General features: G+C 38.6%; 1 protein-coding gene and 1 long non-coding RNA gene across 48 annotated transcripts in view; one reads left to right on the forward strand and one right to left on the reverse strand.

Annotated features, from left to right (window-relative positions):
- Positions 1-19,080, forward strand: part of LOC146406926 (uncharacterized) — a 34,026-nt gene extending 14,946 nt beyond the window's left edge. The window contains exons 3-4 of one of the 2 annotated variants that reach the window (XR_014818689.1): positions 4,320-4,430; positions 18,963-19,080. This is a non-coding gene — a long non-coding RNA (uncharacterized LOC146406926). The remainder of the gene's footprint in view (positions 1-4,319; positions 4,431-18,962) is intronic. The other variant, XR_014818695.1, reaches the window with a different exon arrangement.
- Positions 13,680-26,471, reverse strand: part of NIN (ninein) — a 144,728-nt gene continuing 131,936 nt past the window's right edge. For 35 of the 46 annotated variants that reach the window (XR_014818319.1, XR_014818284.1, XR_014818280.1 and 32 more), the window contains 3 exons: positions 25,871-26,068; positions 20,915-21,028; positions 13,680-18,253 (listed from right to left, as the gene is read on the reverse strand). Coding sequence is in view for 31 of the 46 variants with exons in the window: in XM_084980695.1 (XP_084836821.1) it covers positions 18,044-18,253; positions 20,915-21,028; positions 25,871-26,068 (522 nt within the window). In the remaining 15 variants the exon portion in view is untranslated. Of the gene's footprint in view, positions 18,254-20,914; positions 23,117-25,870; positions 26,069-26,471 lie in introns of those variants that run through there. The other 11 variants (XR_014818316.1, XR_014818283.1, XR_014818315.1 and 8 more) reach the window with 5 other exon arrangements.

The following is a 26,471-nucleotide window of genomic DNA, read 5'->3' on the forward strand; positions in this document are numbered from 1 at the left end:
GGCACTTGAAAGAATATATATTCTTATTTTGGGGGGATGTAATGTTCTGAAAATTTTGATTAAGTCTAACTTTTCAATTGTGGCATTAGGATCTCTGTTGCCTTACAGTTTTTCTGTACAGAGGATCTGTCCACTGATGTGAGTGGGGTGTTAAAGTCTCCTGCAATTATTGTATTCCCATCAGGTTCTCCTATTATGTGTATTAGTATTTGTTGTATGTATTTGGGTGCTCCTGTATTAGAGGCATATATATTGCCAAGTATAATATCCTTTTCTTGAATTGATCCTTTTATCATTAAATAGTGTCTTTCTTTGTGGCCTTTGTTTTAAAGTATATTTTGTCTGATATCAGCATTGCAGCTCCAGCTTTCCTGTCTTTTCCATTCACATGAAACGTCTTTCTCCATCCCCTCACTTTCAATTTATATGTGTCCTTTGCCCTAAGGTGAGTCTCTTATAGGCAACATATTGTAGGCTCTTGTTTTTTTAATCCAGTCTGCCACTCTATATCTTTTTTTTTAATATTGGACAAACATTTAATTTTATTTTTATATAATGATTTTTATTTTTTTCCATTATAGCTGGTTCACAGTGTTCTGTCAATTTTCTACTGTACAGCATGGTGACCCAGTTACACAAACATGTATACATTCTTTTTTCTCACATTGTCATGCCCCATAAGTGACCAGACATAGTTCCCAGTGCTACACAGCAGCATCTCATTGCTAATCCATTCCAAAGGCAACTCTATTTTTTGATTGGAGCATCCAGTCCACTGACATTTAAAATAATTACTGATAAATATGTATTTATTGCCATTTTAAACCTTGTTTTCCAGTTGATTCTATGTTTCTCCTTTGTTCATTTCCTTTTTTGGTTGGATGATTTCCTTTTATTTTATGCTTGTGTCCTCTTCTTTGTAGTTTTTGTGAATGTATTATTTGGTTTTTATTTGTGGTTGCCCTGTTTTTCAAGTATGTTAACCTCTTCCTATATCTGCTTGCTTTGCCCTGATAGCTATATAGGCTCAAACACCTGCTATAAAAAAAAATCTAGATTTTCTTACTTTCCTTCCCTACATTTTATGATTTGATTTCCTTTTTAAAAGATCTTCATGTTTATCCTTTTGTTGTTTCTTGTGTTTATTGTTGCTTTTGCAATACTTATTTTTCTTCCTTTTAGATCTGTATACTGGCTTATTTAAGTGATAACTTTCCAATTGTGATTTCCTCCATCATATTTCCTCTTCTTTTTTATTTAGAAGATCCCTTTCAGTATTTCATTTAGAATGGGTTTAGTATTGCTGTTCTCTTTTGGTTTTTGTTTGTTAGAGAAATTCTTTATTTATCTTTCTATTTTAAATGATATTCTTGCTGGCTAGAGTATCCTAGGTTGCAAATTTTTCCCTTTTAGAACTTCGAATATATCTTGCCACTCTCTTCTGGCCTGCACTGTTTCTGTAGAGAAATCAGCTGATAGCCTTATTGGGGTTCCGTTGTAATTAACTTTTTGTTTTTCTCTTGCTGCATTTAGAGTTCTATTTTTATCTTTAGCTTTTGCCATTTTTACTATAATATGTCTTGGTGTGGGCTTGTTTGAGTTCAACTTGTTTGGGGCCCTCTGTACTTCCCTTATCTTGACAACTGTTTCCTTTAGATTTGGAACTTTGCCAGCCATAATTCCTTAAAATATATTTTCAATTCCCTTTTTTTTTTTTTGGTCTTTTTGCTATTTCTGGGGCCGCTCCTGCGGCATATGGAGGTTCCCAGGCTAGGGGTTGAATCGGAGCTGTAGCCGCCGGCCTACGCCAGAGCCACAGCAACGCGGGATCCGAGCCGCGTCTGTGACCTACACCACAGCTCACGGCAACGCCGGATCGTTAACCCACTGAGCAAGGGCAGGAACCGAACCCGCAACCTCATGGTTCCTAGTCGGATTCGTTAACCACTGCGCCACAACGGGAACTCCTCAATTCCCTTTTTTTTTTTCTTCTTCCTCTAGAATCCTTTTATGCATAGATTGGCCTGCTTTATGTTATCCCATAGATTTCATATATTGCTTTCATGTTTTTTTCATTTGCTTCTCTTTCTGTTGTCCTGATTGGGTGATTTCTATTATTCTGTCTTCCAGGTCACTAATTCCTCTGTTCCTCTGCAGCTCTTCAGTGCCTTTAACTCAGCTGTGTCTCAGAAAATGAATCTTCTAGTTTTTCTTGGCTCCTCCTTATATTTTTTAGTTATTTTCTGAAATAATATGTATTACTGTTCATATTCATTCTTAATTCCTAAAATATTTTCACTGTGTCCTTTTCGTTTGAACTCAGTGGCTATTAGACTGCAGAGGTCTGTTTCATTGTTTGCTCCTTCAGGGGAATTCTCCTGTTCTTTTAAGTGGGAATGGTTAAAACAGCTTTTTTATTTTGCTTATATTTTTCTTATTCTGTGATTTTAGGGGAAAAAACTACTGTATTCTTGGAGGGCTATTTATATGCAAGAGCACCTGTGGGTATTTTGTGAGGGCTTATTATTTATTTTTGATGTGAGAGCTCCTTGGTTTGGATGCTTGCTGACTCTTTCCTCAGTGTGTACAGGCTGTTATACTCTTGATAGTGTGTTGCATGTGCTTCCAGGGATATGGAGGCAGTGGGCAGGGCTAGTAGCCCGTAACTGGTTACTGGGCCCATGACAGTGGCAAAGACCCACAGGAAGGTGATGCAGGCTTATCCTTCTTGCAGAGCTCTGGGAAGTGCCAATGACCCTCAGGCAGGTGTATTTGGTCCCTGGAGCATTTGGCAGTGGCAGCTGCATGGTGTGTGCATTCCCAGGGGAGTGAGAGCAACAGTGGGTGGTGCTCAACTCCAGTGCCTTCCTCTGTGCCAACATCTGAGGTGACTGGTGCTGCAGTGGTGCCTCTTCTCAGACCCCTAGTCATGGTGGTTCATGCCCACCTCCGGAGTTTGAGTTGACTGCAGTGGTTTGCCCTTGCTACCTGAGGACGAGGCAAGAGGCACCTGGTTGGGCCTCGCTGCCCATAGCTCCATCCGCCAAGGGTCCCCATATCACAAGAAAAGATATTCCTATTGTGGTCCTCCCTTCTCCTCTTGCCCTCCCCAAAAATGGCATCTTTCTTCTCCTATGGGCCCAGACCTCCTCCTGGGTTCTCTCAGCTCTGGTGCTCTGCTCCCCAGCCCTTGACACACTGTCCCCTAGCCCCTCAGACTGTCCCCACATAGCCAACCCTAGTCCTCTCCCCAGAACTGACTTCCGGAACCTGAGTCTCAGTGCCCAGCCCTCTTCCGAGTGTCTCAGGCTGTGGTATCGAGGGTGGTAGTACTGATGGTCTGTGCAGCTCTCTCTCTGCTTTGCCCTTTTCAGTCCAGCTGCTATGCTTTTCTCTGAGGCTTTGAGGTCCCTCTCACTCGGCTGACCTCCTTGTCAGGTGGCTTCCAAGGTGTGGGTTCCTTTCCTCTTTTGCAGCTTGCTCTCAGGAGTGCCAATTCCATCCTGATTCCTTTTCTCTCTTTTTTTCCTTTTGTTCTACGCAGTTATGTGGAGGGTTTCTTGCCATCTGGGGAGGTTTAAGGTCTTCTGCCAGTGTTCAGTAGATGTTCCATGCATATTTTTCTACATATAGATTTTTTATTGTCTTTGTGGGAGAAGGTGAGTGCCATGTCTTTCTCCTCCACCACCTTGATATCACCCCTCACCTCATAGTAGTTTTGATTTCCATTGCCCTAATAATTAGTGATTTTGAACATCTTTTCTTGTGTTTGTTTGGGCCATCTATATGTCTACTTTGTCTTTTGTTTTGTTTTGTGTTTGCTTTTTAGGGCTGCACCTGCGGCATGTGGAGGTTCCCAGGCTAGAGGTCAAATCAGAGCTACACCTGCCTGCCTATGCCATAGCCACAGCAATGCAGGATCTGAGCTGCATCTGTGACCTACACACAGCTCACAGCAATGCCCTATCCTTAACCCACTGATCGAGGCCAGGGATCGAACCCACAACCTCATGGTTCCTAGTTTGGTTTGCCATGGGTTGTGCCATGATGAGAATTCCTATATGTCTACTTTGGATCATGTCTATATAGATCTTCTACTTATTTTTTTATTAGATTATTTGTTTTTTTTATATTAAGCTGCATGAGCTTTTTGTATATTTTGGATATTGATCCCTTATGAGTTGCTTCATTTGCAAATACTGTCTCCTATTCTGTGTGTTGTATTTTCATTTTGTTTATGGTTTCCTTTACTGTGAAAAAGTTTTTAGGTTTAATTAGGTCCCATTTGTTTATTTTTGTTTTTATTTTCATTTTTATAGGAGGTGGATCTGAGAAGATATTGCTGCAGTTTATGACAGAGTGTGTTCTGCCTATGTTCTCATCTAAGAGTTATATAGTATCTACTCTTATATTTAGGTCTTTAATCCATGGTGAGTTTATTTTTGTGTATGGTGTTACAGAGTGTTGTAATTTCATTTTCTTGCATGTAGTTATCCAGTTTTTCCAGAACCACTTATTGAAGAGACAGTCTTTTATCTGTTGTGTATTCTTGCCTCCTTTGTCATAGATTAGTTGACCATAAGTGTATGGGTTTATTTCTGGCCTTCTGTCATATTCCATTAATCTATATTTTTGTGCCAGTTCCATACTGTTTTTATGACTGTAGTTTTGTAGTATAGTCTGAAATCAGGGCACCTAATTCGTTCAGCTGCATCTTTCTTTCTCATGGTTGCTTTGGCTACTCAGGGTATTTTGTGTTTGCATGCAAATTTAAATTTTTTTTTTTTTGTCTTTTCTTGGGCCGCTCCCGTGGCATATGGAGGTTCCCAGGCTAGGGGTCCAATCAGAGCTGCAGCTACCAGCCTACGCCAGAGCCACAGCAACGCAGGATCCGAGCCACGTCTGCAACCTACACCACAGCTCACGGCAACGCCAGATCGTTAACCCACTGAGTGAGGCCAGGGATCGAACCCGCAACCTCGTGGTTCCTAGTCGGATTCGTTAACCACTGCGCCACGACGGGAACTCCTAAAAATTTTTTGATCTGTGAAAAATGTAATTGGTAATTGATAGGGATTGCATTGAATCTGTAGATTGCCTTGGGGCATGTAGTCATTTTGACAGTATTGATTCTTTCAAAACAAGAGCATAGTATATCTTTCTATCTGTTTTTATCATCTTTGATTTCTTTCACCAGTGTTTTGTAGTTTTCAGAGCACAGGTCTTTTTCCTTTTTAGGTAGGTTTATGTACCTTTTTAGGTAGGTTGATGGGATTGTTACCTTGATTTCTGTTTGTTCTTTAAATCTCCCAACTCTTTGTTAAACATTTCTTGTATCTTCTTGGTCTGTGTCTCCATTCTTTTAGAGATTTTGGATCGTCTTTACTGTTATTACTCTGAATTCTTTTTTGGGTAGATTGCCTATTTCTGCTTTATTTAGTTGTTCTTCTGAGGTTTTATCCTGTTCCTTCATCTGGAACATACTTCTCTGTGGTCTCATTTTGTCTGACTTTCTCTATTTATGTTCTCTGTTCTGTAGCCTGCAGGATCACAGTTACTCTTGCTTCTGGTGTCTGTACCTACTGGATGAGCTTGGTCCAGGGGATTGTGCAGGCTTCCTGGTGGAAGAGACTGTTGCCATCCCCTGATGGGTGGAGCTGGGTCTTATCCCTCTAGTGGGCAGGGCCTGTCGTGTTGGTTGTTTAGCCTGAGGTTTCCCAGCACCAGAACCACAGGCTGTTGGATGGATCCAGATCTCAGTGCCAAAATAGTGATCGCTGAGAGAGCTCATTCATACTGATGAATTTTCCCTGGGGCCTCTGCCCCCAGTGTCCTTGCCCCTACAGTGAACCATAGCCAACCCCCCCACACCCCCCCAGGAGACCTTCTAAGTACCAAAGGTGGGTACTAGAGGTACCCACCATAGAGGCACGGGCTGCTGTGGAGTTACCTCCTTACCCTGGGTACCAGTGCTAAGCCAAATGCTCTGGGGGCTCTTCATTCCAATGACAGACTCCCAGGCTGTGGAGCCTGACAAAGGGCTCAGAACTCCTGAGTCTCCAATATAATTATTTTCTAGTTTGTGTGTCACCCACCTGGTATGTATTGGATTTGATTGCATTGTAAATGCACCTTCCTACCATTTCATTCTGGTGCTCTTTTTTTTTCTTTGTCTTTGGATATAGAATATCTTTTTTGTAGTTTCTAGTCTTTTTTTTCTTCATGAGAGGAGAAGAGCTCAGGTCCTTCTACTCTGCTTTCTTGTGTCCTTTTAAGTCAGTTTTATAATTCCCTTTTTCAAGTTTTAATTTTTTAACACATCCATTTGTCAAAAATAGCCATTTTACTTGATTTGCAAATGAGGCAAAACTAAACAATGAATAAACATTTTTGTGACTTATATTTTATATATTAAATTTAACTTTTCAATCCACAGGTTATAGACATTGTGCATTTAGGTCAAAATTCTGTCTTAGATATCAGATAAAATGGATATCAGGTATATATTAGAAAAATAAGACTTTATTCAATGCAAAATGAATAAAAGAGGGTATGAAACTAACAGTTTACACTAATCTCAGTTAAGTGCAGGATCATATTTAATACTTGGTTAAGAACTTCTCCATTTTTTGTATTAAAGCACTTATGGACACTAATCTTCCTTATCTTAGTGCCCAGTGTGGTTTTTTACTTTTCTTTTTTAAAGTTTTATTGAAATATGGTTAATTTACAAGGTTGTGATAATTTCTGGTGTACAACAGAGTAACCAAGTCATACATATAAATATATCCATTCTCTCTCAGATTCTTTTCCAACATAGATTATCAAAGAATGCTGGGTAGACTTCTTTGTGCTATACGGCTAGGTCCCCATTGGCCAATCATTCCATATACTTCAGTGTGCATATGCCTCTCCCAAATGCTCAGTCCCTCCCTCCCAGCCTCTCACCTGTTCCCTTTGGTAACCATACGTTTTTCAAAGTCTGTGAGTCCCAGTGCTCCTAAGACACTGCCAAACCCATTGCTTCTCACCAGGATCTCCTGTATAGTTTTTATTATTATTATTATTATTCCATATATAGGTGATATTATGAGATATTTGTCTTTCATTGCTTGACTAACTTTACTTAGCATGATAGTTTCTAGGTCTATCCATGTTGCTGCAAATGGCATTATTCTTTTTTATGCCTGAGTAATATTCCATTACATATATGTACCACTTCTTCTTTACCCATTCCTCTGTTGACGGATATTTAGGTTGCTTCCATTGTCTTAGCTATTGTAAATAGTGCTACAATGAACAATGGAGTGCATTGTGTATGGTGTTAGAGAATATTCTACTTTCATTCTTTTGCTTGTAGCTGTCCAGTTTTCTCAGCACCATTTACTGAAGAGACTATCTTTTCTCCATTGTATATTTTTGCCTCCTTTGTCATATTGACCACAGATGCTTGGGTTTATTTCTGGGCTTTCTGTCCTGTTCCATTGATCTACTGTTTTTGTGCCAGTGCCATACTTTTTTGTTGACTGTAGCTTGGTAGTATAGTCTGAGCTCAGGGAGCCTGATTCCTCCAGCTGCATTTTTCTTTCTCAGGATTGCTTTGGCTATTTGGGGTATTTCAAGTTTCTATACAAATTAAAAATTTTTTTGACCTACTTCTGTGAAAAATGCCGTTGGTAATGATAGGGATTGAGTTGAATTTGTAGATTGCCTTGGGTCATATACTCATTTTGACAATATTGATTCTTCCAATCCATGAACACAGTATATTTTTCCATCTGTTTGTGTCTGCTTTGATTTTTTAAATCAGCATCTTACAGTTTTCAGAGTACAGGTGTTTTGGCTCTTCAGGTAGGTTTATTCCTAGGTATTTTATTCTTTTTAATGCAATGGCAAGTGGGATTTTTTCCCCTAATTTCTCCTTCTGACATTTCATTGTTAGTATATAGAAGTACAGTCAATTTCTTTTTATTAATTTTGTATCCTGCAACTTTACCAAATTCATTAATGGGCTCTAACAGTTTCGTGGTAGCATCTTTTGGATTTTCTAGGTACAGTATCATGTCATCTGCAAATAGTGATAGTTTTATTTCTTCCTTTCCATTTTGGATTTCTTTTATTTCTTTTTCTTCTCTGATTGTTGTGGCTAGGACTTGACTAGAAGTGGAAAGAGCAGTATTCTTTGTTTTGTTCCTGATCTTAGTAGGAATTCTTTCAGCGTTTCACCATTGACAAAATGATGTTAGCTGTGGGTTTGTCATACATGGCCTTTATTATGTTGAGTTAGTTTCCCTCTGTGCCTACTTTATGGAGGATTTTTATCAGAAATGGGTGCTGGATTTTGTCAAAAGCTTTTTCTTCATCTATTGGGAGAATCATATGGCTTTTTTTTTTTTTTTTTTTTTTTTTTTGTCATTTCTTGGGCCGCTCCCATGGCATATGCAGGTTACCAGGCTGGGGTCAAATCGGAGTCGTAGCCACCAGCCTACGCCAGAGCCACAGCAACATGGGATCTGAGCTGCATCTGTGACCTACACCACAGCTCATGGCAACACCGGATCCTTAACCCACTGAGCAAGGCCAGGGATCGAACCTGCAACCTCATGGTTTTTAGTGGGATTCGTTAATCACTAAGCCAGGACAGGAACTCCTCATATGGTTTTTTATTCTTCAGTTTGTTAATGTGGTGTCTCACACTGATTGATTTGCTGATATTGAAAAATCCTCACATCTGTGGGATAAATCCCACTTGATTGTCATGTACAATCCTTTTACTCTATTGCTGGATTCAGTTTGCCAGTATTTTGTTGATGATTTTTGCATCTGTGTTCATCAGTGATATTGGCCTGTAATTTTCTTTTTTTGTGGTTTCTTTGGTTTTGGTATCAGGGTAAGGGTGGCCTCAGAGAATAAGTATGGAAGTGTTCCTTCCTCTGCAGTTTATTTGGAAAAGTTTCAGAAGTATAAGTGTTAACTCGTCTCTAAACGTTTGTTAGAATTCAACTGTGAAGCTGTCTGGTCCTGGAGTTTTGTTTGTGGGAAGTTTTTAAATCACAGTTTCAATTTCAGTACTTATAATTAATCCATTTATGTTTTCTGTTTCTTTCTGGTTTAGTGTTGGAAGACTGTATCTTTCTAAGAATTTGTCTGTTTCTTTTAGGAGTAGTCTCATATTATCCTTTGATTTCTGTGATGTTTGTTGTAATTTCTTTTTTCATTTCTAATTTTATTGATTTGAGTCCTCTCTCTTTTTTTCTTGATGAGTCTGGCTAAGGGTTTATCAATTTTGTTGATCTCTTTAAAGAACCAGCTTTAGTTTAATTGATCTTTTCTGTGGTTTTTTTCATTTGTTTCATTTATTCCTTTTCTGATCTTTATTATTTCTTTATTACTATTCCCTTTGGGTTTTGTTGCTTCTTCTTTTTCTAGTTGCTTTAGGTGTAAGGTTAGGGTTGTTTATTTGAGAGTTTTTCTTTTTTCCTGAGATAGGCATTTGTATTGCCATAAACTTTCTTCTTAGAACTTCTTTTGCTGCTTCCCATAGGTTTTTTTTTTTTAAATGATTTTTATTTTTTCCATCATAGTTGGTTTATGGTGTTCTGTCAATTTTCTACTGTACAGCAAGGTGACCCAGTGACACATACACTTATATGCATTCTTTTTCTCACATTATCATGCTCCATCATGAATGACGAGATACAGCAGGATCTCATTGCTTATCCATTCCAAATGCAATCGTTTGCATCTACTAACCCCAAATTCCCAGTCCATCCCACGCCCTCCCCCACCCCCTTGGTAAGCACAAGTCTGTTCTCCATGTCCATGATTTTCTTTTCTGTGGAAAGGTTAATTTGTGCCGTATACTAGATTCTAGATATAAGCAACACCATATGGTATTTGTCTTTCTATTTCTGACTTACTTCACTTAGTAGGAGAGTCTCTAGTTCCATCCATGTTGCTGCAAATGGCATTATTTTGTTCTTTATGGCTGAGTAGTATTCCATAATGTATATATGCCACATCTTAATCCATTCATTTGTCAATGGACATTTAGGTCATTTCCATGTCTTGGCTATTGTGAATAGTGCTGCTATGAACATAGAGGTGTATGTATCTTTTTTCAAGGAAAGTTTTGTCTGGATATATGCCCAAGAGTAGGATTGCTGGGTCATATGGTGGTTCTATATTTAGTTTTCTGGGGTACCTCCATACAGTATTCCACAGTGGGTATACCAATTTACATTCCCACCAACAGTGTAGGAGAGTTCCCTTTTCTCCACACCCTCTCCAGCATTTGTTATTTGTGGGCTTATTAATGATTGCCATTCTGACTGGTGTGAGGTGGTATCTCATAGTAGTTTTGACTTGCATTTCTCTAATAATCAGTGATTTAGGGCATTTTTTTCATGTGCTTATTGGCTATCTGTATATCTTCTTTGGAGAAATGTCTATTCACGTCTTTTGCCCATTTTTCAATTGGATTGCTGGTTTTTTTTGCTGTTGACTTGTATAAGTTGTTTGTCTATTTAGAAATTAAGCCCTTGTCAGTTGCATCATTTGAAACTCCATTCTGTAGATTGTCTTTTTTTTTTTTTTATGTTTTCTTTTGCTGTGTAAAACCTTCCCATAGGTTTTGGATTGTTGAGTGTTTGATGTCATTTGCTTCTAGATATTTTTTAATTTCCCATTTGATTTCTTCAGTGATCCATTGGTTGTTTAGTAGTAGCATGTTGTTTAGTCTTCATGTGTTTGTTTTTTGCAGTTTTTTCTTGTTGTTGATTTCTAGCCTTATAGTATGGTCAGAAAAGATGCTTGATATGATTGCAATTTTTAAAAAAATTACAGAGGCTCGATTTGTGGCCCAGTATATGATCTGTTCTAGAGAATGTTCCATTTGTGCTTGAGGAGAATGTGTATTCTGCTGCTTTGGGGTGGAATATTCTGTAAATATCTATTAAGTTCATCTGGTCTAATGCATCATTTAAGGCCTGTGTTTCCTTGTTGATTATCTGTCTGAATGATCTGTCCATTGCTATAAATGGAGTGTTTGTTGTAAAGCTGGTTTAGTGGTGCTGAATTCTCTTAATCTTTTGCTTATGTGTAAAGCTTTTGACTTATCTTTCAAATCTGAATGAGAACCTTGCTATGTAGCCTTAATTGGAGGATTTTTCCTTTCATCACTTTAAGTATATCATGCGACTGCCTTCTGGGCTGTAGTTTGTCAACTGAAAAATCAGTGACAACCTAATGGGCTTTCCTTGTATGTTTGTTGCTTTTCCCTTGATGCTTTCATATTTTCTCTCTTAATTTTGGTCAATCTGATTACTCTGTGTGTCTGGGTGTTCCTCCTTGGGTTTATTTTGTGTGGTATTCATTTGTTTCCTGGATTTGAGTGAGTGATTCCTTTCCCATGTTAGGGAATTTTTAAGCTACTATTTCTTCAAATAGTTTCTCTAGCCTTTTCTATCTTATTTCAATAGTTATAAAATCTTTTAGTAGATTTTTTTACTGAATTTTGGATCTCTACTTGTTTTGTCTTTAAATCTTTGTTCAACATATCTTCTGTCAATCCCTGCCTCCATTTTTTTCTCCCTAGATCTTAGCTCATCTTGACTATTATTATTCTAAAGGCTTTTTCATGGAGGCTGCTAATCTCCAGTTCACTTTGCTGTTTTTCTGAGCTGTTGTCTAATTCCTTCATCTGGTTTATATTCCTCTGCCCTTTCATTTTGTATAGCTTTTCGTCTGGACTATTTTTGCAGGCTAGAGGGTTGTAGCCTTTCTTGCTTCTGCTGTCTGCCCCTGTGGGGGAAGTTGATACAGGGGCTTGTTACGGGCTTGTTACAGGCTTGTAGTTGAGAGGGACTGGTTCCTGACCACTGGTGGGTAGTGCTGAGTCTTGTCACTCTTATGGGTGGGGCTTTGTCTCTGGGTGTGATTAGAGGCAGCTCTGTGCCTAAGGGGACTTTAAGTAGTCTGTTTGCTGATGGGTGGGGCTGTGTTCTCTGCCTCTTTGTTGTTTGGACTGGGGCTTTTCCATCCTGATGTGGAGGGCCAGGTTTTTCCAAAATGATAGCCTCCAGGGGACCTCTACCTCCAATGTCCTGCCCCTACAATAAGCCACTGCTGCCCCCTCCTTTCCTAGGATACTCTTCAAGACCCACGGGTACGTTTGATGCAGAGTCCCTGCTTTGCCCTGTGACCCAGTGCACATGTAATCCTGTGTGTGCCCTTCAAGAGCGTAGTCTCTATTTCCCCCAGTCCTGTGGCGCTCCTGTGCTCATGCCCCACTGGCCTTCAATCCCAAATGCTTTGGGGGCTTCTCCCAATGCCATATCCTCGGGCTTGGTAACCTGATGTGGGGTTTGGAATGCTCGCTCCTGTGGGAGAACCTCTGTGACATAGTTGTTTTCTGAAAGTGCCCCTCCTACTGTCTCGATGTGGCTTGTTTTTGGATGTAGGGTATCTTTTTTGGTAGTTTCTAGTCTATTTTATTGATGGTTGTTCAGTGTCTAGTTGTAATTTTGGTGTTTCCATGAGAGAAGCTGAGCTTAAGTCCTACTCTGCTGTCTTGTCCCAGTCCTCGTGATGTATTTTTTTCTAATTTGTTGTACATAAATCTTAATACTCTACCCTGGATTATAAATAGAAAACAACTTTTTTTCTATTTTTTGTTTTTTTGTCTTCCTCTCTTTTTAGGGCCGCACCTGCAGCATATGGAGGTTCCCAGGCTAGGGGTCAAATCTGAGCTGTAGCCACCACAGCGCACAGCAATGCTGGATCCTTAACTGAGGTCAGGGATCGAACCTGCATCCTCATGGATGCCAGTGAGGTTCGTTAACTGCTGAGCCACGATGGGAAGTCCTCTATTTTCCTTTTGAGTGCAGTGCACATGGTAGGTATTCAATTGAGGCTAATTAAATGTTGCTTGCCAAAAGGAGAAATTGATACCTATTGCAACATACTAATACAAATCTGCATAGTGAGTCCTAAGTCACCTCCCTATGTAGCTGGCTCTGTGGCCTTGAGTAAGGCATAACTTTGCTAAGTTTCAGTTTTCTCATCTGTAAATTGGGGATAATAATAGTTCCTGACTCACAGGCAGTTTGAGATTCATATAAAAATCTTTACAAATAAAATAGGGCTTGTGAGACTAGTTTGGCCAGTATTTCCATTCTCCATTTTGGTACACAGCATATTAACCTAATGTGCTTTCAGATTAAATTTTTGTGCCAGTAGTTACATATATCACATCATTCATAAGCAGCTGAACTAAAAAAGTCTGAGTCACCCATAAATGTAGCTTAATAAAATAAAGCCACCTCTGCAGCACTCAAAATTCTAACCAGGTCCTTACCTGAGGCTCTCAAGATTTTAGAAGTAAATTATGAACCACCACAGGATACAGGGATCTCAAACTGGCCAGTGTGAAAGTCATCCATTCTGCAACAGAATTTGATTTGAGTCCCAGTGTTCTAACCTGCATACAAATCATTTGGGGATTAAAAAAAAAAAATGCAGACTTTGATTCTGTAGGAGTGGGGTAGGGGTGGGGGGTTGAGAGTCTGCATTTGTAGAATGTGTTTAGTGCAGTGTTTTGGTACTTTCACTTTAAAGACCTATGGTAAACATACTGAAACTGTTTATAACAGTTCAGGGTGCACAGAAAACAAGAGCCATGTTTGCAAAATCATTTATTTACATCTTAGGCTCATGGTAAAATCTTTCTAAGATAGTATAGCTAAGATGAAATACACAAAGTCAATATAAACACATACACATTAATCTTTATATAAAAAGAATCCTAGCAGTGGCTTTAGATGAACTCAGTTTTCCTTCACAAAACCAATGTTCTCTTAAATCATGCTGTGATAATGTCTTCCCATAAGGACAGATTTAACTTACATCATTAAAAAAAAAAAACTGACAAACAAAAAGCTAACTTGGGTTTACTATTAAATAGCTATCCATATGTCATAAACCAAAACTATTTTGCAGTGCTGAAATGTTCAGATAGGTCCAAATATGATATAATGAGGGATACTTTGGTTATCAGGTTTTGACTTAGTTTTGGCATTACTTCTGTAGTTAATTATATCATTCCAGTGAGTCATTAGGTAATCCATTCAAAACAAGACTTGCTTAATACTGTCATGAAGCACTTAGCCTTGGCTTGAGTGGGAATACCTTTAAGATGCTGATGATTGCAACATGTCTCTCTTTTCCTTCTTTCAGAAAAAAATAAATCACAAAAATTAAAAAAAAAATTCATTTTCACATGTTAAAGTCCACCATAAAGTCTTTTTCATTCTTCAGAAAATATAAGTTCCTCATTATAATACCTGCCCTGGGTATTGGTATATTATTGAAATATATTGGTATATTATTGTGAGAACTAAACCTAAAACCTGAAAGCCTATATAACTTTGTGACCTATTTTACGTAAAATATGTTTAAGGTTAATATATACAATGCATTTGAAGCTTCTGGGAAGAATTGACATGTAAAATAGTTTTAAAATCTGGGTTTAGTAAGTCTTAAAAAAATAAATAAAATACTGTGGTTGGTTCTACCTCTCCCCTCCTACTTCTCTCCTTTTACAAATGTGAGCTTAAGAGTTCAGGCTTCTGAAAAGCAGAAGAAAGCAAATAGAACAATCTAAGTTTTATTATCCAAATTTTCCTTTTCTAAGGGCAATATATTATTACAAAGGCAAATTTAAATTTTGATTTTTTTTGCTTTTTAGGGCCGCACCCATGGCATATGGAGGTTCCCAGGCTAGGGATCCAGTCAGAGCTACAGCTGTTGGCCTACGCCACAGCCACGCCAGATCCAAGCCACGTCTGCAACCACAGCTCACAACAATGCTGGATCCTTAACCCGCTGAGCAAGGCCAGGGATCAAACCCGCAACCTCATGGTTCCTAATCAGATTCATTTCTGCTGTACCACAATGGGAACTCCTACAAAGGCAAATTTGATTCTGTTTGGTTGAAATAAAGATCCTATATTCTAAGCCTAATTTAAGTAACTGTTCTTAAGAAATCAAGAGAATTTAACAACCAGACTTCATAAACAAGAAGCTAAATGCCAATAAAATAATACATTATATGACTTTAAAGAGTTCCCTTAAAAGTCTGAAAGCAAATCTAAGCATTTAATAGTCTAATCTCTTTAAAAGGTCTTTTAAAAGCTATAAGCTATGTTATAAACTGCCAGTTAAATTCCCACTCTAGTCTACAAAAATAATCTGCTGCACAAATATATAAAATTAAGGTAATTATATATTTCACATGTTGATTTTTTTCTTCCCAATCTTAGGCTTGCAGTAAAGCAAGAAGTAAGCACCTAGACGTTAACTTTCATCTGAGCAGCATTTTGATTTTGGATAAAGGGATTCTAAATGTAGTCTAAAACTTTCCAGAAGTCATATTTACATTTCATTGTACAGCATTTTATATACACATAAATACAGATTTATAAGAAATAAACAAATTAACCTATACTATTCATAATGTAAAAAATAAAAAGAAATTCATATGCCAAGCCATCTATTTGAGAAATATACATGGTGTTCAGTTCTATGGCAAAAACCTTAAAGCATATCACATAAATATACCTAGGCCTATCCACTGTTTTGTTAAAGTCAATGCCATAAAAGTAGTTGAGTTTACCAGTAATGTTTGCACTGGAAAAGATAGATAAGGGAGGGCATGATTGCAAGTATCAAATGTTTTGAAGTGTAATTATAGGGAAGGATTAAAATTTATTATTTTCCAGAGGAAAATAAGAAATTTTGACAATAGAGCTGTCCAAAAATGAAAAAGTCTGCTTCTTGAGTGTGAACTTCTCTGTTCCCACAAATGAGCTTGCCTTCTCAGGGCTTGCTGTAGCAAGGATTCCTGTGTTGGCACGTGGACCTAATAGTAAATGGTAAAGCCCAAGGAACTCCATAAAGTTCCTTAATGCAAATTATCTTGTTGAAATTGAGTTTCTGACTTTTTTTTTTTTTTTTTTTTTAATGGTCTTACTCGTGGTATATGGAAGTTCCAAGGCTCGGGATTGAATCTGATCCACAGCTGCATGAACCCTGCACCAGATCGGCTCAAACCCAGGCTTTCATGGTGACCTAAGCCACTGCAGTCAGATTTTTTTTTTTTTTTAATGGTCATCTGTGGGATATGGAATTTCCCGAGCTAGGGGTTGAATTGGAGCTGCAGCTGTGGGCCTAGGCCACAGCTATAGCAATACCAGATCAAGCAGCATCTATGACCTGCACTGCAGCTTGCAGCAATGTAGGATCCTTAACCCACTGAGCAAGGCCAGGGATTGGAACTCACATCCTCACAGAGATTACATCAGGTCCTCAACCCGCTGAGCCACATTGAGATCTCCCTGCAAGTCGGATTCTTAACCCACTGTACCAAAGCAGGAACTCCTGACATGTTCTCTTAAGGAATTTGCTTCATCTTTTGTTCCTGCCCATAAAGCAGTGTTTGATTTTGTTGTCATACCTCTTAAAACTCAATGGACTTGGCTTTTCTTGAATTCATCAAAGTGTATTTTCTGATCTAATTACTCTTCCACAAAAGCAAACAGGTGGCTGTGATTAGCTTTGTGTCCCAAACATAGTAAGTACTCTACCCACAGGCTGAAATATGCTAGCAGCAGAGATTTTACTTGGGGGGAGGGAAGTTATCCAAAATGTTTATTACTATTCTATAATGCTCTATCTAGTCTTGAGACTGAATGGAAAATCCTGTTTGGCACTCCTTTACCTCAGATGGCATGCCAATTCTTATCACAATAAGAAATTCTTAAGATCAGGATTTGCCGTGCAGAGGAAGAGGAAGCATAGACATTTTGACCTATATCAAACAAACTAGCAAATAAGTCTTCCTTATGTTAGAAGTCTTTAACTCTAAAATTAAGGCCTTTTTTCAGAAGGTAAAATTCACTGAAAAGGTAGAAATAAAAATCCCACTATGGCTCTAAATGTAAGACAAATAAATAAGGTCACATAATTTATATGTTTCAAATTCTTAAAGAGGCCCTATGATATTTGAGAAAAACGGCTTAAAGTATTGTTCCCTGAGTTCTTGAGGCAACCCCAAATATAAGTTCATGAACTCCAAGTCTTTAAGAGAATCTGCTTCTCTTTCTTTTCTAAGAGTAGCTGTTTACTCCAAAACAGTTTGTTCAGTGCTTACCCTATAGTTCAAATGTGGCTTTATCCATTCCTTAAACAAGCTCCAAAATGAAACTTCTAAGAAGGACAAAAAACAAAAAAACCCACGACTGTTTAAAGAGAGTAATAGGTAGCATTAGGTAGCAGTGTAGTTGAGTAAATCAGTTTTAAATCTGTGATACATCAAGAGTCATAATACTGTCACAGGTGGAGAAGATAGAGTTCTAAGGACTCTAAGGCTTCTCTGACCTCAGTGGCTACCGAGTCCAGCTTCTGCTACCGAACAGTAAGTCTACCAATTAGTTCAAAAACCCAAACCCGTTAGAAACAGAATGACTTTTCCATATTTAAATGTGTAAGAAAACATGCATTTGGTTTTAAAATAAAAATAAAAACTCATAATATCTCAAATTTAAAATATCTGCAATTTACATATAAACATATATAATAACGATTTTTTAAACTCATTCAAAATTGGGGTTTTAATTTTTTTTTTTGTTGCTGTTTTGTATTATGGCCATGCCCACAGCATGAGGAAGTTTCCAGGCCAGAAAGTCTTCAGTTGTTTTCCCATTACCTTCTTGGTGGCTGTTAGAATTTTTTTTTTTAATCGAAGTAGGGAATAATTTAGACAGCAAAATATGTATTTGTTTGCAATACCCATTACAGTCTATTTCGAAAACCTAATTACAATAAATTAAGATTTTAATTATGTTGCTACATGTTTTAGGTTAGGCTTATTAACTTTAAGCCATCAAAGGTTTTGTTTTGTTTTTTAAAAAAGGTTGAGAGAACAAACTGAAATGTTTCATTCATGTCAGTAAAGTGCACAACTATGAGTTTTTCTTTGGCTTGGCTATGACCTCAGGGGAGGTGTAGAAGTCAGTGGTGCTGGTGTCAGATTCCTGACTATGTTACTGAGGCTGGCAATCTTCTCTTCTAGGAGGTAATTTTTCTTCTCTGCTGTTTTTTGTCGCTGTTCAGTCATTTCCAGAGCTTTTAATAACTGGGCATTTTCAACATACAAATCCTTCACCATTGCATCTGCTTTAGTATTCTTGCAGAGCTAGAAACAGAACCAGAAACATCTTGACTTCATTTCTGTAATTTTTTAAAATTCAAGTTCTGGCATAAGGACAGTTGTTTATAAAAAAGTTATTAGTAAAAAGGACAAATTGATATTTGAGGGCTTAAAAAGGAAGGTGGTTTTTTCCTTTATTCATTCTCTAAAAATATCAAAACAACTTTTATAATTTAAATTTCTGAGGTGTAGGGCATGAATTGTGTTTAACCCTGTTCTTAACTATATACAACCTACTGATTATTTTTAAATTTGGCTTATATAACAAAGAGATATGATTTGGGCAATTACTTTTCCTTAACTCTTCCTCTTTGTATAAAACTTTGTCTAAGAGATATATTCTAATCCTTGTAGTTAGAATAAATAGTCAGGGTTGGGATGGGAAAACTTGTCAGCAGTCTTGGGATAATATTATTGCTCCTATTAGTTAATATCTTCCAATATCCCTTCCCTCTTTATACCTTTAACTCATTTTATACCCAATTTCAAGTGAGGCATCTACAACTATCATTGTTTAAAGGAATAAAGAAAATTAAGGAGTGGCTAAATAACTTACACAATAGCATTTCAGAGGGTAATGATAAAGACTATTACAAAGAAGCCCAGACCTTAGATGACAGGCAAGTTTAACATTATACTAATTTACTCTTTACTGAACTAGGTTTTTTTGTTTGTTTTGTTTTTGTCTTTTTAGGGCCACACCCTACGCCACAGTGGGATCCAAGCCATGTCTTCGTCCTACACCACAGCTCAGGACAATGTGGATCCTTAAGCCACTCAGTGAGACCAAGGATCAAACCCTAGTCCTCATGGATACTAGTCGGGTTTGTTAGTGCTGAGGCACAACAGGAACTCCTTTACTAAACAGTTTCAATACAACGATTCCTCCTTCATTTCCTCCCTGTCATTAAAAACAACAATAACAACACTTTGATGACTTCTACTACAGAATGAAATTCAGACTCTGTGGCTTAGCACATAAGACCGTGACTGCTCCTCTCTATCTCTCATTTCTTTTTTTTTTTTTTTTTTTGTCTTTTTGTTGTTGTTGTTGCTATTTCTTGGGCCGCTCCCGCGGCATATGGAGGTTCCCAGGCTAGGGGTCGAATCGGAGCTGTAGCCACCAGCCTACGCCAGAGCCACACCAACGCGGGATCCGAGCCGCGTCTGCAACCTACACCACAGCTCACGGCAATGCCGGATCGTTAACCCACTGAGCAAGGGCAGGGACCGAACCCGCAACCTCATGGTTCCTAGTCAGATTCGTTAACCACTGCGCCACGACGGGAACTCCTCTATCTCTCATTTCTTTTGCTTCTCTCAGAACAGGATGAATTGCTAACGACAAAGTGTTTGTTGATGTCCATACCCTATGTGTTACCCATTTTCCTTAATTTTGAAACTGCTACCTGGCCAAATGCTTAGTACCTTGTAGGTGAATTATTCTCCATCTAGGCAGGGATTTTTGTTTTGTTCACTGATGTATCTCTGGTGCTTAGAACAGGACCTGGCTTGCAGTAAATAACTATGTGTTGAATAATATAAATGCTTATTGTACAGGGCTTTTTTCCATCCTGTATATTAAGATACAGGGCAAAGGAAAGTTCCTGTCTACCTTTGCATTAAGTCTTTCTCTTGGGATTATTCTTAGATTTTATGTATTTAGAAAAGCAGGTTGGGCGTTTTCCACCTTCCCACCCCCTGCCACAGTTCTATTCAATGTTAGATTCCAGAGAAGTTGTAGAACTTTCCCAGAAAGTAGTCCTTTTTGGATATCTCTTCAGCAGATGCACAAATAATTTTTAAACACTGAGGCCACACCTGCTGCCATTAGGAAAAAGGATCAGGCTACTCAGTGGTCCTGGAATTCAAAGTTTGGATTCTTACGTGAAACATAGCCTTTTGGGAGTTCCCGTCGTAGCTCAGTGGTTAACGCATCTGACTAGGAACCATGAGGTTGTGGGTTTTTGTGTCCTCGCTCAGTGGGTTAAGGATCCGGTGTTGCCGTGAGTTATGGTGTAGATCGCAGATGTGGCTCGGATCCCGTGTTGCTGTGGCTGTGGCATAGGCCAGTGGCTACAGCTCCGATTAGACCCCTAGCCTGGGAACCTCCATATGCCTTGGGTACGGCCCTGGGAAAAAAAAAAAGAAAAAAAAAAAAAAAAAGCCTTTGGAATCTGGTCACAGCCATAGGTAGTTTTTGAAGTTGTCATAGTTGTTCCAAAAAGGAAAGCTAAAGGTACATTTATCATCCCCCAATTTTTTCTTGACCAATATGTATTTTCTTTTTATTTAAATTTAGCAATATTTCCTCTCTTGGGCAAAAAAAATTTTTTTTGATAAAAATTTGAGTTGAACATCATTAGAAATGCTTTAGGTCCATGTGAGTTACAATTAGCAAATACACATTTTTAAAACTGTAGACAAACATATGACTCAAAAGAGCTTTGGAAAAAAATGGATATACAGAATTCATATTTTTGAAATGGTATGGGAGAGTGAATCCTAAATTCTTCTAAACATTTATAATAGAATTTGCCTCTACTAGATAACAAAAGTTAACAAGTTAATAGCAATAAAGGAATGTGAAACTGAACTTAAAAGTGGAATGTGAGTGGGTAGGTAGAGATGACCTGGGAGGCTCACTTGTTCTTTGAGCTGATTCACTTTCTCCTGAAGAAGCCTTTTCACCAGTTTCAATTTCTGTTCAACTTCCATCATTCTTTCCTCCATCACAGTTACCAGGTGTTCCTGGTTTTCCTGAAGGAAAGAAAAAAAAAAGTATATTATCATTTGAAAATGATGGTAGTTAATATTCCCATAAGATGCCTAGAGAAAGGCCAGCACATGTTTGCCTTTGTAACAAGAAGGGTGGATTTGTGATGAAATGGGAGTTCTGAACACTGTATGGGCTGCACATGTTAGGAAAGTAAACCTATCAGAGAAAGAATCAAAGATAAAAAAAAAAGAATCTTACCTGTGTTACCATCTTCCCCTGAGATAAAGCAAAATTCTTAAAACCCATAATTTAAGACCTGGGTGTACTTCTTTTACTAAAATAGGTATCCAAAGTAAATTAAAAGATGGTTATTGGTCTTTGTTTTGTAATTTGGATTTTTGCCATACTGTGGGCCTCTCAACAACAAAATAAAAACTGAGTTTATTCAGTATTGCTTAACATTTCCAGTCAACTTGTAATATGTGTGTCTGTTTTTCCTTTGACATGGGTGATTACTGTGAGCGTGTATTTCTAATAACCTCTTCCTGCTAATTATGTTAGTTAATTGGTTTCACATTTTGACTTGTCAAAGTAAAGGAAATATTGGGGTTTGGAGGGGTTTATCATTAGAACAGATTTAAAATTGAAAATTTTCTCCCTATAAAGAACTCCTAGATAAAATAGTAAGACAGAAAAAGAACCCTGGCTTCTCCTCTCCTCATACAACAGTGATGGAATAAGGAGTATGTGGGTTTTAGAGAGCAGAGGGAACTAGAAAGATTTTATTTAGAGTGCAACTGAATGCCCCTTCTCCCAGTCCACCAAAATGTTCACATAAAGCATTTCAGATATTAAAAAGTTCTTTAAATGTTTGAGAAAACCTCAGGTGTTAATGGCTGATATCATAATCTGTCCTTAAAAATACTCCCAAAAAGGCATCCTTTAAAAGCACACAAATGACCAAACGTGAGTTGGAAAGCCAACATTTGTTTGAATATTAAATACTAGCATTTATCCAAACAGAAAAGAAACAAAAAAGCCATGCAATTAATTTAAAGACAAAAACTGTAGTAGGCAAAATGCCAGTACAGAAATTTCAAGAAACCAGGTCCTAAGAACACCTAATTATTTTCATTTTTTGCCGCTCTGTGGCATATGGAGCTTGCAGGCCAGCGATCAGATCCGAGCTGCAGTCATGACCCCAGTCACAAATGCGGCAATGCTGGGTCCTTAACCCACTGTGCTAGACCAGGGATGGAACCTGCACCCCAGCAATCCCAAGACACTGCCCATCCCATTGCACCATACTAGGAGCTCCCTAAAATCTGATATTTTAGGGGAGTTCCTTGGTGACTCAGCAGGTTAAGGATCTGGCATTAATCACTGCTGTGGTACAGGTTTGATCCCTGTCCCAAGAACATCTGCATGCTGTGAGCATGGCCAAAAATAATAAGTAAAATCCTACATTTAAAAAGATACAATGGCTTTTTAAAGTTCAAACACAAATGTAAAACGCCTGATTTCCACCTGTCTTAAAAAAACAACCCCCCCCTCCTTAATTGGAAGAACATGGGGCATGGCAAAAAAGTGGGGAAAGAGGAAAAACAAAAGCAGTCCTATATTTAAAATTTATTTTATTTCATCAAAAATTTTTTTCCTGTCAAAAAAGTATTATACATCTTATACAAAAGAGTATAAATAACCCTGATTTTCTTCAAATTCCATATATAAAAGTAGTACCTTCTGTTAAAAATAGTTACAACATATGGAATGAGAAAATATATAGAATATATCCTTTCAAGAATCTCAAATCCACACTCTTTAAAGGTATAAATAATTATTTGTAACAAACTGAAATTTGTGAATTTGATTCACAAAATCTGTCATTTCTACATAAATAAGAAACATAATACTGCAAAGGCTTAACAATAAATAATAATAAACTTAGAAGAGCACTTGATTCCAAAACATTTCTCAGCTTTGTCTCTGTGTTTGTGTGGTGTGTGTGGGTGTGTGCATTTGAGTATCTGCCATGGTAAGAAATGCCATCAATAACAGCCCAGTTTTCACAGGTGCCCAATCCTTCTGTAGGAATCTGCATGCACTGCTTGCTGCTCCGGTAGCAAGGCCTAGAGAAAGAAGGCAAGTGGTACACTTCACCCTGATGTCAAAATTAGGTTTTATGGGAGGAGTCTAAATTCACACATTTATAATGCAAACAATTTTTAAAAGCACACATCATTTCTACATATGCAGGTGAAGCAACACAAAGCAGAAGAAATCACATCACTCCACACACAGAGACAACATGCAGATTCTAATATTCTGTAATCTTAAAAGTAATGTCAGTTCAGTTACCAGAAACAGGAGAGCCTTCATGGCATTCTAAATGAGAGCAGTAAGCAGTCCACCCTGCCATCTGGCTGAATTTATTTATTTTTTGGGTACAAAAGTCTTTTTTTTTAATTTTTTAAATTTTTTATTATTATTATTTTTTTTTTGTCTTTTGGTTGTTGTTGCTATTTCTTGGGCTGCTCCCACGGCATATGGAGGTTCCCAGGCTAGGGGTTGAATCGGAGCTGTAGCCACCAGCCTACGCCAGAGCCACAGCAACGCGGGATCCAAGCCGCGTCTGCAACCTACACCACAGCTCACGGCAACGCCGGATCGTTAACCCACTGAGCAAGGGCAGGGATCGAACCCGCAACCTCATGGTTCCTAGTCGGATTCGTTAACCACTGCGCCACGACGGGAACTCCTGGGTACAAAAGTCTTAATTTTTGTCTACCAGCCTTTTTTTTTTTTTTTTCCCCGTCTTTTTAGGGCCGAACCCACGGCATATGTTGGTTCAGGCTAGGGGTTGAATCGGAGCTGTAGCTGCCGGCCTACACCACAGTCACAGCCACGCCAGATCTGAGCCGCATCTGTGACCTATACCACAGCACATGACAAAGCTGGGCCCTTAACCCACTGAGCAAGGCCAGGGATCAAACCCACAACCTCATGCTTCCTAGTGGATGCACTTCCACTGCACCATGATGGGAACTCCTGTCTATCTAATCTTGAAGTAATTGGAGTAAAAGGGTATTTTTTACTTTTACACATTGGTGGGTGGGTTGGGAAGAGCAAGCTTTGAAAATAGTGTGTATGAGAGGGCAGGGAGTAGGATCTTAGCCTAATCATTTGGATAATGTCCATTAAAAACTGTGGTCAAGTTTAATAATTCAGTTCTTTAATGAAGAGTGGAAGCATCTGTCCAGCACCCACCATCACAGTTTTAATTTGTGAATTAAATTTTAGTATTTGGAAATTGAAATGGAATGTAGAAAGCCTCCAAAAACATGGATTTTAAGCTTTTATTAAAAAGAATAGATGACAAGAGTATGTCACACAAAAGCTTAGATATATACTAGTAGCAGAAGAAAACAGAAATACACCAACGTTTAATTATGGTGCTAATGTGACTTTGCAAAGCCACTTCGAGCCAATTTGATTACAGATAAAGAATTGGGAAATTCCTTGTCAGATGTCAACAGAGAGGAAGGGTATTTGAAACAGAAGAAGAGCATCCAAACTAGAATGAACTAATTTAGATTACGACAAACTGAATATTTGAAATTTTATTCCTAATTCTGAATAAACTAAATGGGAAAGACCAAACAGTTAAGAGACTTCTGAAAGAGGAGGATAATGAACAAAGTACTAAAGAGAAATAATTATTAGAAAACCTAGGTAATATGTGTCTGGCAGTGAGCTGGAATAATGCTAATTCAAAGGGAAGGGGAAGATAATCTTCATTTTCTTAGATTTTTTTTTTTTTTTTTTTAAGTGCTGTAGCCATGGCACATGGAAGTGTTCAGGCTAGGGGGCAAATCAGAGCTGCAGCTGCTGGCCTACACCACAGCCACAGCAACACAGGATCCAAGCTGCATCTGCAACCTATGCCACAGCTTGCAGCAGCACTAGATCCTTAACCCACTGAGCGAGGCCAGGGATCAAACCTGCATCCTCATGGATACTAGTTGTTTTTAACCCACTGAGCCACAATGGGAACTCCAAACAAAATGAACTATGTCAACGAAAGAAAAGTCACTGATAATACATTCTACTTCATTATTTGTGATAAATCTCCATTTGTGAATTCCATGGAACTCAGCAGGCAGCATCGCTCTGGTACAGGAAAGCCTAGGATGCTTTGTTCATAATACGTATCTTAGAGTTGCACTTGAAATCTGTAACATTTTTTGGCATTAGGTAAGAATGTTAGGTCAATTGTGCAGTATGTTCAAGTGATCCTTATACTTCATCATCGACTACAGGTGTGCAAAGGGAGACGCAGAATACCTAATCAACACAGTAGATACCGACAGCTCAAAAGAAGCACTGCAGGAGTTCCCGTCGTGGCGCAGTGGTTAACGAATCCGACTAGGAACCATGAGGTTGCGGGTTCGATCCCTGCCCTTGCTCAGTGGGTTAACGATCCGGCGTTGCCGTGAGCTGTGGTGTAGGTTGCAGACGCGGCTCGGATCCCGCGTTGCTGTGGCTCTGGCGTAGGCCGGTGGCTACAGCTCCGATTCAACCCTAGCCTGGGAACCTCCATATGCCGTGGGAGCGGCCCAAGAAATAGCAACAACAACAACAACAATATAACAACAACAACAACAAAAAAAGACCAAAAAAAAAAATAAATAAAAAAAAAAAAAAAAAAAAGAAGCACTGCAAAAAACAAAACAGCACTGCAGTTCTGTGGATTTGTAATACATGTAAGGTGTAACTGACAGAAGATTTAGACTCTTCATCCCCACCTTTGAACTGTTATAACTTTCAAATAAACAGGTAAAAGTAGGTGATCTGAGTTTACTATTAGAAAATGATTCTCATACCTGTGGTGTGTTGGTTTCGGAAGTCCTGTGTTCAAGTTCCTCCTGCAGGCACTGGTTTATCCTTTCTGCCTGCAGCAGCTGGTGTTGAAGCTGCAGAAACTGCTCCCTGGGAACCATCGGACAAGCTTGCTGCTGGAGCAACTGCAGATCCCAAGCATTAGGGGAGGGGCTAAACATAGTGGACCTCAGATGCTGCATCTGGGGAATAAGAGCAAAGCCCTGGTCAGTTGCAATGCCTTCAGTCACAGAGCTGCCCTTGAAAGTGGCAAGCAGAGAGTAATGAAGTCTATGAATTCATTAATGGCCTCTCAGGCTTATTGATAACTTGAAAACAGGACAACACCTGATACTGAGTAAGGAACTGCTTTGCTTAGAAAATAACATATTTAATGAATAAGCAAGCCTTCTTAAGTTTTAGACTTAAAAAATTGTACTTCCAGAGTTCCCTGGTGACCTAGCAGTTAAGGATTCAGCATTGTCACTGCTGTGGCTTGGATTCAATCCCTGGCCTGGGAACTTCCACACGCCACAGGCCTGGCGCCCCACCTCCCCGCTAAATTATACTTCCTTACTCTTGAGTGACTTTAAGGACATGAGGTAC

The sequence above is a fragment of the Sus scrofa genome, chromosome 1, assembly GCF_054392235.1.
Source record: "Sus scrofa isolate SSC_HxYL_T2T_F1_AM1 chromosome 1, Sscrofa_HxYL_maternal_Yorkshire_Landrace_v2.0, whole genome shotgun sequence".
Classification (NCBI taxonomy): domain Eukaryota; kingdom Metazoa; phylum Chordata; class Mammalia; order Artiodactyla; family Suidae; genus Sus; species Sus scrofa.